The 11,660-nt window shown below is 56.5% G+C and overlaps 4 protein-coding genes across 4 annotated transcripts; 3 read left to right on the top strand and 1 right to left on the bottom strand.

Moving 5' to 3' along the window:
• Positions 1-4: 4 nt before the first annotated feature.
• Positions 5-1,111, top strand: IE81DRAFT_295007 (tryptophan synthase beta subunit-like PLP-dependent enzyme; the record flags this gene model as incomplete). The annotated part of the gene is made up of 2 exons (XM_025512080.1): positions 5-569; positions 615-1,111. Coding segments are annotated over 2 exons (1,062 nt in total), but the record flags the coding sequence as incomplete, so codon positions are not given.
• A 756-nt stretch (positions 1,112-1,867) lies between these two features.
• IE81DRAFT_326631 (hypothetical protein) lies at positions 1,868-5,438 on the top strand. The gene is made up of 4 exons (XM_025514870.1): positions 1,868-3,660; positions 3,744-4,746; positions 4,865-4,994; positions 5,087-5,438. Exons 1-4 carry the CDS (start codon positions 2,339-2,341, stop codon positions 5,098-5,100), a joined length of 2,469 nt encoding a protein of 822 aa, XP_025366515.1. The 5' UTR covers positions 1,868-2,338; the 3' UTR covers positions 5,101-5,438.
• On the top strand, positions 4,973-6,130 carry IE81DRAFT_32948 (hypothetical protein). Its single transcript, XM_025515149.1, has 2 exons — positions 4,973-4,994; positions 5,087-6,130. Exon 2 carries the CDS (start codon positions 5,206-5,208, stop codon positions 5,950-5,952), a length of 747 nt encoding a protein of 248 aa, XP_025366516.1. The 5' UTR covers positions 4,973-4,994; positions 5,087-5,205; the 3' UTR covers positions 5,953-6,130.
• Positions 6,131-6,790: 660 nt separating this feature from the next.
• IE81DRAFT_350240 (hypothetical protein) lies at positions 6,791-11,160 on the bottom strand (the record flags this gene model as incomplete). Its single annotated transcript, XM_025516498.1, has 2 exons — positions 6,791-7,059; positions 7,143-11,160. 2 exons carry the CDS (start codon positions 11,158-11,160, stop codon positions 6,791-6,793), a joined length of 4,287 nt encoding a protein of 1,428 aa, XP_025366517.1.
• Positions 11,161-11,660: the final 500 nt, after the last annotated feature.

The following is an 11,660-nucleotide window of genomic DNA, read 5'->3' on the forward strand; positions in this document are numbered from 1 at the left end:
GCTCGATGCAGTGGTCAAGTGCGAGTTCTTCAATGCTGGCGGATCCGTCAAGGATCGCATTGCGGGCAACATGCTGATGCACGCGGAAGCAGAGGGCCTTCTCATTCCCGGAAAGTCGGTCATCGTCGAGCCTACGTCTGGCAACACGGGTGTAGGACTAGCCTTGGCTGCAGCCATCAAAGGTTACCGATGCATCATTGTATTGCCCGAAAAGATGTCTGCTGAGAAAGTCACTACGCTCAAGGCTCTGGGAGCGGAGGTGGTCCGCACTCCCACTGAAGCTGCTCACGACGATCCGCGCTCCAACATCATGGTGGCCAAGAGGCTCTCCAAAGAAATCCCGGACGCGGTGATTCTGGATCAGTACAATAATCCCAACAATCCGCTGGCTCACAGACACACTGCGCAAGAGATCATTGACGCTATCGCCAACGGCATCGCCCCACCCAAGCAACCAGTGGCTGTGCCGACCAAGGTGGCTTCCGACGACAAAGCCAAGGCTGGTCTGCCGACGCCTGACTCCACTCCTCCGCCCTCCCTCAGCGGCCTGGAGATTGGCGTCGGTACAAGTGAGCCTGCGCCCGCATCTGTGCCCACTGTGGTCCGTGCGGAAGAGCACGCGGACCACTCCAAAGTCGTCGACGTGCTCGTCGCCGGTGTGGGGACGGGCGGCACCATCAGCGGTATGGCTACGCGCCTGCGCGAATCGGATCACAACCCAAACCTGCACGTCGTGGGTGTGGACCCGTTCGGATCGACGTTGGCCGAACCTGCCACGCTCAACACGCTCCCAGACGGAGAGACGGGCGCGTACAAGATCGAAGGGATCGGATACGATTTTGTGCCCAACTCGCTGGACAAGTCTCAGATCCAAACGTGGATCAAGACGAAGGACGAAGAGTCGTTTGAATTTGCCAGGAGACTGATCAGGCAGGAGGGTCTGCTTTGCGGAGGTAGTTCGGGAGCTGCCATGGCCGCTGCGATGCGCTTCTTGCAGCAGGGAGGAGAGGGATACGAAAAGTTTGGTAGCGTGCAGGGCAAAAATGTCGTCGTTGTCCTGCCCGACTCGATCCGCAACTACATCACCAAACCTTGGTTGTTGGAACCCTGAACGGGCTCAGCAATGAGGTGGAGCGACGCCAAACGTACCCACCTCGCCTCGCCCTGTCCATTGCAAGTCCGTCCACTCCGTCTCGGCCTCGTAAGTCGCCGCTCAACGCGCCGTCTGCTCCCTCCCCCGTCTCGCTGCTTCCTTTCTCGCTCCGTAGAGGGCCGCCGCATTCCTTGTTCAATCCCGACCTTTTGAATCTCTTCTGTTCCCGTTGATCGTCTCCCACTTGGGCGCCCCTTCTGTTTCACCCCCCCCCCCTTTCAAAGATTCTCGACCATTTCTCCCCTTTCCCCCTTCCCATACACACACATCCCATCGCACATATTGTATCACATATGCAACGTTAGTCACTCTGGTCCGCTCTCAACGCTGCGGCACGCGCTCAATCGTCTTTTGTCATGGCCACTTTTCTCCAATCCAGGTCTCTCTTCCGCGCTGTGTGCGTGCGTGCGCGTGTGTTGCTGGTGTTTGCAGTGGAATGGTGTCGGAAGCCTTTGGCTTGCGGGTTTGACTTACGACCTGCCTACGCATGACTCTGCAGGCACGAGTCTGATCAGAGTCGTGAGTCAAAGTTGAGTGATGAGTGTGAGTCTTTTGGCCCCTGCATGCTGGTTTGGCGAATCACGTGCATTGCCAAGATGGCGGCAAATTGAATCTTGATGAATGCTCTTCGCGCGCGCGGGCGTCGTAGTAGCAGTAGGTAAGCACGACCGACGCGGGGGTTCACGCGCGCGCGCTCACTCATCACTCACCTCTCGACATTCACATTCACATTCATTGATTCACGTGCACATGCACATTCACGATTCACGGTTCACGATTCACGATTCACAATTCGACAAAAGTGCAATCGTTTGCAACTTTCAAGAGCTTCTCAATTCGGAGCCATTCGATCCCACACACACACACACACTTTCTCTCTCTCTCCCTCCCCAGCTGTACGAGTCCTGCTGCGGAGAGGGGAAAGGGAGAAGGAAGGCGGGGGGCGGTACTAGGGGGCAAAAAAGTTGGGCCAACCAGGTGCAAAGCATAGAATAGACGCCCCATTTTCTTGATTGTTCGCAACTTTTTGCCGCAAAAGCCCCCTCGCAACTCCTCGCAAACTCCTCGCAAAACTCGCTTTTGCCCTGACGCACCACGCACCACGCCCCACGCCCCACGCCCCACGCCCACGCTCACGCATCGCGAATCGCGACAGTTGAGGATCTCGAAGTTGAGGAGCCGAGCATGTCTTCCTCTGCAGGTGCTTCCTTCAGCTCAGGCATCGGTGATCAGCAGCAGTGGATGGGCAGGGATGACGACTCGGCACGCAGCAGCAGCAGCTCCGCTGAAGCATCACGTGCAGAGGCAGAGGAGCAGGAAGAGGAAGATGAAGAGCAAGAAGACGTAGACGTGGATCCTTATGCTCCTCTGAGTGGGGAAGAGTACTTTGGCGGAGAGGAAGCAGCAGCATCATCATCATCATCACCACCACCACCACCATCATCATCATCATCATCATCATCAGCATCGCCACCTTCTCATCCTGCTCCGCACATCGATGCGCACTCCATCCCTGTCGAAAGTCGCAGCAACTCTTCAGCGCGACCTCATCCCCGCGCCAACGCCAGCACCTCCGCCGGATCGACTCGGTCGAGGCACGTGCACGAAGAGGCAGAGGAGGAGGAGGAGGAGCCTGCCTTTGGAGGAAGACCTTTTAGGGACGCGCACAGGTTCGCGGGCGTTGCAGTGGGAGACGATGCGTCTCGACGTCGACGACGTGCTGAGCAGGCACAACGATTCAGCGCGGGCGAAGGAGTGCAGGAGCAGGAGCAGGAGCAAGAGCAAGAGCAGGAGCAGGAGCAGCAGGAAGCGGAAGAGGAAGATCTGTACGTCATGCTGAACGTGTCGAGGGATGCGAGCGCAGAGGAGATCAGAGAAGCTTGGAGGAGCATGGCTGTGCTGCTGCACCCCGACAAGCAACCCATCGCGCTCAAATCGCAAGCTGAAGCGCGTTTCCGAGCAGTGCAGAGAGCTTACGAGGTCTTGTCGGACGAGGAGAAGCGAGCAGTGTACGATCACTTGGGTTTGCGAGCATTGAGCCAATCTTGGGCTCTCACCGCCACACGCGATAATCACGCGCCCGATGCCAGGCAGATGCGCATGGAATTGGAGAGGGCTGCCATGCGCAAAGCGGCCGAAGATGCAGAGGCGCTGGTCAAGAGCAGAGGCGACTTCGAGTGCAAGATCGACGCGAGCACGCTGTTCTGTCATGCTGGTCGCGTACCGCGCAAATTGGGCTCGACTGGACCTCTGCGCCTCTCTGAACGTCTCAACAGGGTCGGCTGCACCCAGCTGGTGGGCAGGCACGGATTCGAAGTGCCAGTGGGCCAGAACAGCAGGGCTACGCTCAACGCGCAGATGATCAGCAGAGCGGGCGCGGGCGCGGGCAATCTGATCGGCAGCATCAAGACGCAGTGGAGTCCGCGCTTGTGGAGCGAATTCAACTGCACCGCTCTCAAACCTCACGTGGCCACCGCAAAGGCGCATTGGGACCTCAACCAGCTCTCGTGAGTGTGCAGGTGGTGCTGTTGACTTTTGACGCATCTCGAGTCCTTTTGCTTCGCTGACCTCCCCCCCCCCCACAAATCAGCTTCTTCACCTTTGTAGCCACACAGCAGTCACTCGCAGCACCGCCCGACCTGAACGTGACGTACGGACAAAGGCTCTCCTCCAAGTCCACCTTGACCGGCTTCACCTCTTTCAAATTGGGCCACTACGTCTTGCCCTTGACCAGCTGGGGAGCGGGAGTTCCGCTCATGCAGCAAGAGCCGCCAAGCATCACGATCGGCTTGACCAGCCAATCCGCGCCCGACAAGGGTTGGACAGCTCAAACCACCGTATCGTCCCTCGGACCTGCGCTCTCCTTTTCCCGCGGAACGCGATTAGCGCTGCTTGGAGGAGCGCGCATCAAGTCGGGCATTTCCATCGGTGCGGCGCAGGGTGTGGATGTGTCCCTGTCTGCGGAAAGAAGAGTGACGGAGAGCACAAAGTTGATGTTGGGACTTTCGGCAGGCATTCCAAGGCCCGGTCTGACTTTGCGCATCCGCGTATCGCGATTGGGCCAGAAGCTCAGCGTGCCCGTTTTGATCTCGCCGGAATTCAGATCGGACCTTGCGCTGGGCTTTTTGATCGTTCCTGCTGCTGCCTTGTTCGCTTTGGAACACTTCTACTTGAAGCCGAGCAAGAGGAGCAGGATCACCAATAGGCTCAGAGAGCTTAGGGGCAGGAACAAGCTGCTGATCAAAGAGCGATTGGAGGCGGCAAAGGAGGCCAGATTGGTCTTGAACAATAGCGCCAGGCTCAAGGCGAGGCGGGCGTGGGATAGCAATGGACTGCTCGTGCTGAGCGCCTTGTATGGCCGCAAGGAGCATTTCGGTAGAGCGTTGGGAGAGGCGGAGGAGGTGCTGCTTGGAGCGCAGCAGGTGGCTAGCAGGGACTTTGAAGAGGTGTATAGAGAGGCTTGGCAAGGAACGCATGTGATTGGGGCGCAAGAGATCGAGGAGGAGGAGGAGGTGGATGTGTGGGATGTGAGGATACCTTTGCAGGCTTTGGCGCATAGAGATCAGATCACGATTCATGGCGGAAGAGCAAAGGTGAGCGAACGGTTTGGGCGGGGCGGGGCGGGGCGGTGTGGGCCAGCAAACGACGAAGTGCGCTTGGACTGCTTCCTAGACTGAATCCGCTTCGATTCACCTGGCGTTCGCCCCTCAGTCATCTTTGTTGGGCTTCTTTGATCCTTGTATGGGAGAAAGGAAACACTTGTTGGTCAGATATCTGTTCCGGGGAAGATTGCACCAGGTCATCATCAATGATGTGGAGCAGCTGACTTTGCCCCTTCGAGGTGAGTTTGCCTTCGGCGCGTGTTTGCGCGGCTCGGAAAAATGCGCAGGATAGCTGATGTGGCTGGAGACTCGTGCAACACTTGCCGCACAGCACATCAAGTATAGATCGGTCAGGTACGCTGGGTTCTGGATGTTCGTTTGCAAAGCATCATAATCAGCGGCCATGCCGCGCTGTCAACCTCGTTTCGCAGAGCTAAAGCCTACGCATCAATGCAACATTTGCCTCATCGTCGTTTCAGACTTTATGCAAATCGGAAATGTGCAGAGCTGCGCGGGATCAAACAGCAGGGGGCGGAGTCGAGTCGCCTCCGCCTGCGAGAAAGCTTGTCGATCAAGAAACCGCCGCGACTTGTCTTCTCTTGCGCGAACTTGCGATCACCTGCTGTGTGTTGTGAGAGCGGATTAGTCGACTTGGCAATTGAGCGAGTAAAAACACGCAGCGCAGCGGCACCACGCTCTCGTCTCGAGGGGTGGCGCATCGAGCGTCTTGAAGACGAGGCTGGCTTGGCTTGGCTCCTTGGCGGCGGGCTGATTTGCGGCCCAGCGATGCAACCCTTGCGTCCCCATGCCGCAGTGCCCATGATTCGCGCACTCTTTGATCTTGCCAAAGCTTTGCACCGCCATGTAACCCGCGTCTTCCTGCTGAGGCCGCTGATGACCCCACCTTGGCCCGCTCCCTTCCTCCTCTTCGCGTACCCTTGCAAACCTGCACCCGACGAACGCGGTCGATCCTTTCCTTTTTCGTTCCGCAAAAAAGACCCGAACGCGAGATGCTGGTCTGTCGCTGCTGGTCAGGCGCATGTGTTTGGTGGGTGCAGAGAAGGGTTGTGGAGGCAGGACAGTCTGAAAGGTTCATGTGGGATGTACGCACAACGACTCGATCAGCGAGGCTGCTGCGGATCGTGCAAAGAAGCTTTCAGGAGGGACGCTGTGCGGACTAGAGCACGCACAGAATGAGGGGGAAAGGACAGACTGGCGAGAACACGTACGTACCCCCCGTGGGAGATGTATCGCATGCGCAAGCGCGCCAATTAAGCTGCGGGCAATCAAGAGCCTCTGCTGCGATCAGCTATAGGTGAAGAAGGTCGGGGCTTGTACCTGCACGCACGGGTTTGAGAAATGCATCGTGGGCCGCATCTTTGCGAGCTGTTTGGAATTCCCCCTGGTGCTATGCCCCCACTTTGACTCTGCTCTTGCTCGCGCACACAACCACGCCAGAGGCTACCTCTTTCCTCGGCACGGCATACATGGGAACCCGACGCGACGCGCCTTGTTCCACCCTTTTCGACACATCACCGAGCCGCTCCTCAACGTCACTCGAACTTGTCCAGCGTGGACTTTGCAGCAGCTGAAAGGCATCCTCTGCGTCGAGCATCGCAAGTCGGATCGAGCTTGCCTGGCCCCGCACAGCTGGGTGAAAGCGCTAGCGGCCTGCAAGTACCCTCACCGACGAGCAGAGGCGTCTTGCCGACGAATGTCGCCATTATTGGGCGATCGGCGGGAGTGGGGATTGACTTTGGCCCTTGCGCGCTTGCGCGCTTGCTCAAAGAAATTGAAGCTGTGCTGCCTAGCGCCGAGTCGTGCTCTGCCTGTCTGATGAAGTCACAGGCGAAGAATGGTGCACTGGCAAACAAATTTCCTTGTGCGTCTCTCTTTCTGCTCAGTTTGTCTGCAACAATGCTTCTCGCAGCCAGGGTATCGTGTCTCGCTACGCCTGCTCGCGAATCTATGATCCAATTACACAGAGCTAAAGTGGTTAGAGCGCAATCCGCTTGTTTGTAATGTACATCCTGTCCTACACTCTTCCGGCAATCTCTTTGGCTTTCTTTATGTCTGTCTCGTTGATGGATGCGCTGGCGCACAGCTGAGCAAAAATGCCACCTTGTCGATACAATGCGGCAGGCTCTCCATACTCTGCCACTCTTCCCTTGTCCATGACGCAAATCGCATCTGAGCGACCCACGACTGTGTCGAGACGATGCGCAACTGTGATCACTGTGCAGTCCACCAACGAGGTCTGCAGCATCGCTTGTATATGTGCATCGGTGTCGGTATCCACAGAGGCTGCAAGCATCGCGATAACCGAAGCGTCGTCAGTGATGTGCCAAAGGCTTCCCAAACTCGTGCCAAGCCCAAACTTCACTCACCAGTAGCTTCATCGAGCACCACGATCCTCGCGTTCTTCACAAGCGCTCTGGCGATCGAGACCAAGGCTCTCTGGCCTTGCGAAAGATTGCTACCGTCTTCGAGAATCTCCATGTCGAGGTCTAGACCCTTTGCTTTGGCTGTCTGAATCTCTTTGGCACGATCGACGTGCACTTTCACATCCTCACTCAGCGTCTGCTCCGTCTCGACAACTGCTTGGACGGCTGTCAATTTTGCTTGGCGAAGCGCGTGCCAGAGATGGGCATCATCGTGCTCATCGAAAGGGTCCAAATTGTACCGCAAGCTTCCCCTAAAGAGTACAGCATCCTGACTGATCACCGAGATGCTTCTTCTCAACAGGGATAGGCCAATCGCGCTGATATCTTGATCATCAATGGTGACCTCGCCTTCGGAAGCTTCCATCATCCTGAGCAGAGCAGACAACAACGTCGTCTTACCTGCGCCCGTACGTCCCACAACCCCAATCTTCTGCCCGGGTTGGATATCAAGGTTGACATGGTTCAAGGCTGGTGCCAGTCCCTTTCGATGGCTTGCAGTGAGTCCATCGAATCTAACGTGACCCTTTTGAGGCCACTTTGCAGCTTCGAGCGACTTGTCGATGCTCTTGACGTGATGAGGACGTTCTTGATCCACCTCGTTTGCGTAATACAGCAGCCTTTCGATGCTGTTCATGTTGTTCTCGATTTCTGCTGACTGTCGGATCATCTGGCCAAAGACGCTCTGTACCGTGACCATGTAAGATAGCACCACGCCACCTTTCCCGGGGGAGATGGTGTCTCTGAGACCGACGACCAAGAGAGCGGTGCCGAGGCAGAGCACGGCTCCGAACATGTCCAGCCTCAGGTTCAGCCAGCGTTGACACGCAATGGACAACCAGTAAGCTTTGTTCTCGGTGTCGATACGTCGCCCGTTTTCGCGTACGAAAAGAGCCAAGGCATCGTACGCCCGTAAGGTGACGAGTCCAGACAAGGCTTCGCTGAAGTGCTCGTAGATCTTGGACCTCAAGAGATTGTTGAGGCGTCTTAGCTCTCTCGAGCTGGGTCTGTAGTACATTCCTGTCCAGACGTAAGCCAACAGCACGAACGCAGCGATTGCGAGGAATGGAGGCAAGATGATGGCGACGAGGACGATGGATCCGAGAGCTTGCACTGTCGTGCTGATGAAGAGGCGCAACGTCTCCGCAACAATATTGTCGATCGCATCGATGTCCTTGCTGAATCGGTGGGTGATGCGTCCTTGAGGTGTAGTGTCAAAAAAGGAAATCGGAGCGTGCATCACCCTCTTTGCCGCCTTGGCATGAATGGCGTTGGAAACGTAGTACGCAAACATTGCAAATGATGCGCTCATGCAGAATAAGCCGAGGCTCTGCCCCACACCCAGTGCGGCATAGACGGCCATGTACGTATCGTTTGAAACGCCCCGCAAAGTGCGCCCTTGCCACCAATTGAGCCAAAATGGACTCAGGATAGTCGTTGCTTGATAAGCAACGATGGAGACGATGAACAGCGGTGCGGTGAGGAGGGGGTAACCGAGTAGGACGTAGTTCAAGTATGTGCGCTTAGTGACTGAGCCCACCAGACGCTCTTCCTTTTGCATGATCGCCGTGTCCTTCGACTGCGCCGCCGTCTTCGCCTCTGCACCGCCATCGGCGATTGTGTGGGGCTTTTGCTCGGCATCGCCGGCTTTGAAAGGTGTCTGACTTTCCGCGGCAGCTTCAGCAGCGCTTTCTTGTACAGATTCTTCGCTCTTGCCGTGTTGACTGACGAGACTGGCCAAGCGTCCGTTTTGTACTTGCATGAGCTGTGCGTACGTACCCTGCTCGACGATTGAGCCTCCATCCATGTAGAAGATGATATCGGCCCTAGCCAGTAGTGTCAACGAATGTGTTACTAGGATGGTAGTAACGTCGGTGGCGTCGCCATATTGACGCCCTTTCAACAAGCCTTCCTCAAATGCTTCCTTGCCGACCTGGGCATCAAGAGCCGAGAAACAGTCGTCGAGAAGGCGGACTTTCGTGTCTGAGCTGTACAAAGCGCGAGCAAGGCTGATTCTCTGTTTCTGACCGCCAGAAAGGGATATACCCTTTTCCCCAACGACCGTCTCGTCACCGTGCGAGAGGGTCGCAAGATCGGCATGTAAGCAGCAGCGGCGTAGAATGTCTTGATATCGGACTTCCTCATATGGCCGTCCAAACAAGATGTTGTCACGCACGCTCGCGCTCAACAGCCACGCAGTCTGCGGACAATATGAGATTTTGCCTGCGACCAATGCTCCGGTGCCGGCCTGACCAGCTGGCTGCATGTCTCCAATCAGGGCGCGAAGTAGAGAAGACTTTCCCGAGCCTACCGGCCCCACCACACAAGCAAGCTGACCTCTTTTCACGTGGAATGAATCGATGGTCAGCCGAGTCGCCAGTTGATTCCTTCCAGCAGGCTGGGCCACTTTCTCGCCTGCGGACTCGCTCTCCAGATCGTCGTCGTGATGAGCGAAGACGCTGTCTTCGATGGCAACCATGTCATTTGCCTGCGGCATCCGATCAAGCGGAGTGATCTGCGGTCCGGCTGCGTCATATGGCGAGCGCAGATCCGCATGCAAAAACGCCTCGAGCCGATCTACTGCTGCTTTTGCGTCCGCAAGAGCACTGAGCACGATCGGAAGCATCTGGAGCGGTGTCCGAAGAAGCAAGAAAAAGGTCAAAGCCGAGAAGATCTTGCCCGATTCCAGAGAGTTTCCAACAGCGCTGAAAGTGACAAAGCTCACTACAGCTGCCAGAGTTGGAGCGGTGAAGCTGACAGCAGTGTTGATGGAACGAAGAATCAGTCGCTTGCGCAAGTAGCCCATTTCACCGCCCCTGGTCTTTGAGATTCGTGACAAGACGGCAGGTTCCCAGGCGTATGTCTTGATCAGGCGGATGGAAGCCACAGCTTCGACGATGGCCTTGATACGCGCGTCTGTAAATACCAAGCTTTTGCGGCGCAGTTCGAAGAGCTTGCGCACCATGACGTTCTGAAGCGGATAAAGAAGCGCGATCAAACCAAAGCCCGGCAGTGCGCTGTAGCCCAGTGTCCAAATGCTGAGCGCCAGACAGACTATGATCTGCAGCAAGGAGGTCCAGCCCATGTGAAAGTAGCCGCAGCAAAAGTCTATCCTTGACACATCGGCGCTGACGAGGCTCATCAGCTTGCCGGTGCCCAGAGAGTCTCGAACCCGTGCTTTCTCCGATAGTTGTGTAGCTCGCCGAAAGATGACGTGAATCAGGGCACCACGAAGAGCAATGCCTGTCGAGTAAGACCTGTAGAATCCGTGAACGTTGCCAAAGACCGATACCACAAGCAGCAGAAAAAGGCCAACCGCTAAGCCGAAGCCATCTCGTTGTGCTTGAGGCGATTGGTCGCCCAAAGTATCAATGATGGCTCGAACGAGTAGAGGACTGGTAATCAATGCCATGTCGCCCAAGAATTTGAATGCTCCACCCACCCAGAACCAGGAGAGTGTGACTTCATTGAGAGCGAGCGTCAGACTTGGCCGATGCGGCTGCCTCGCCGCTACAGGCTGGCCCCTGAGCCTGCTTACTATCGTAGAGGGTCGAAGGCAGGCGAGCTTGGATGCGAGCCCTGGTTCGGTCTTTCGAGCGTTCTTCTGCTCGGCGATGGCTACTCGGCGCTCCCACGCCTGTTCCAGTTTGTCGGCATACAGGTGTGCTCGGCGATGCTCAGGCATCGAGTACAGCTCCTCCGCTTGCAATGGCCTCGTGTACCCTATGGATAGGATCCTGCCAAGCCATCCGAAAGTGAGCAGAGAGAGCCAACTGGCATGCACCTCTGGGAATACGGGTGTCGCATAGCATGCAGCATCTGCGATGGAGTCAACATCTTGATTATTGACGCTGCTGACCACGGCCGGCTCGGAGAGGGGATCGAGGATGGGGGCGCAGCGCACCAGCGGTACCTTGCGGTACCACACCCGCGGCGGATACTGGTCTGCACTCGCAGCAGACATTGCTGTCGACGCTTTGGGTTACAGGTGTGGAATGGAGGACAGAGCAAGGTGAGAATGGAGTGGGTGGAGGTAAGTACGGGGTGGCCCCAGTAACAAAACAAGTGGCCGGTGATCTCAACGATGCATCTCTTGAAGGTCGGTGATGCCCATGCTCCTGCCACGTGAAGAGGCGCGAACTCGGGATCACCTTGCACTTTCTGCTTCATTCAGAAATTTCTTCCGAGGAGCGCAGACGAATCTGGGAAAGCCTGTCAGGACACTGATGGACCATGACGTACAGTACTTTGATGGACCCTCTGGACCCACCCCTCCATGTTCGCAAGATTCGCCAGGCGGCATGGTGCCCGAACTTTCCTGCTTGCCTCGATGTCGACAAGCTTTGCCGGCTGTCAATCAAGAATAGTCAGGCATATTCGAACTCGATGTAGGAACCAACATCTGATAAAATTAGCGTTCTCCCAGCTTCGGGCTTTCACAGCGACTCACGTCACGACTCAGAC

Source organism: Ceraceosorus guamensis (genome assembly GCF_003144195.1).
Source record: "Ceraceosorus guamensis strain MCA 4658 unplaced genomic scaffold IE81scaffold_123, whole genome shotgun sequence".
NCBI lineage: Eukaryota > Fungi > Basidiomycota > Exobasidiomycetes > Ceraceosorales > Ceraceosoraceae > Ceraceosorus > Ceraceosorus guamensis.

Coding starts and splice junctions, on each gene's coding strand:
- IE81DRAFT_326631 (XM_025514870.1), top strand. CDS start 2,339: ATGTCTTCCTCTGCAGGTGCTTCCTTCAGCTCAGGCATCGGTGATCAG. Junction 3,661..3,743: donor TGGGACCTCAACCAGCTCTC/GTGAGTGTGCAG, acceptor CCCACAAATCAG/CTTCTTCACCTTTGTAGCCA. Junction 4,747..4,864: donor TTCATGGCGGAAGAGCAAAG/GTGAGCGAACGG, acceptor TTCGCCCCTCAG/TCATCTTTGTTGGGCTTCTT.
- IE81DRAFT_32948 (XM_025515149.1), top strand. CDS start 5,206: ATGCAACATTTGCCTCATCGTCGTTTCAGACTTTATGCAAATCGGAAA.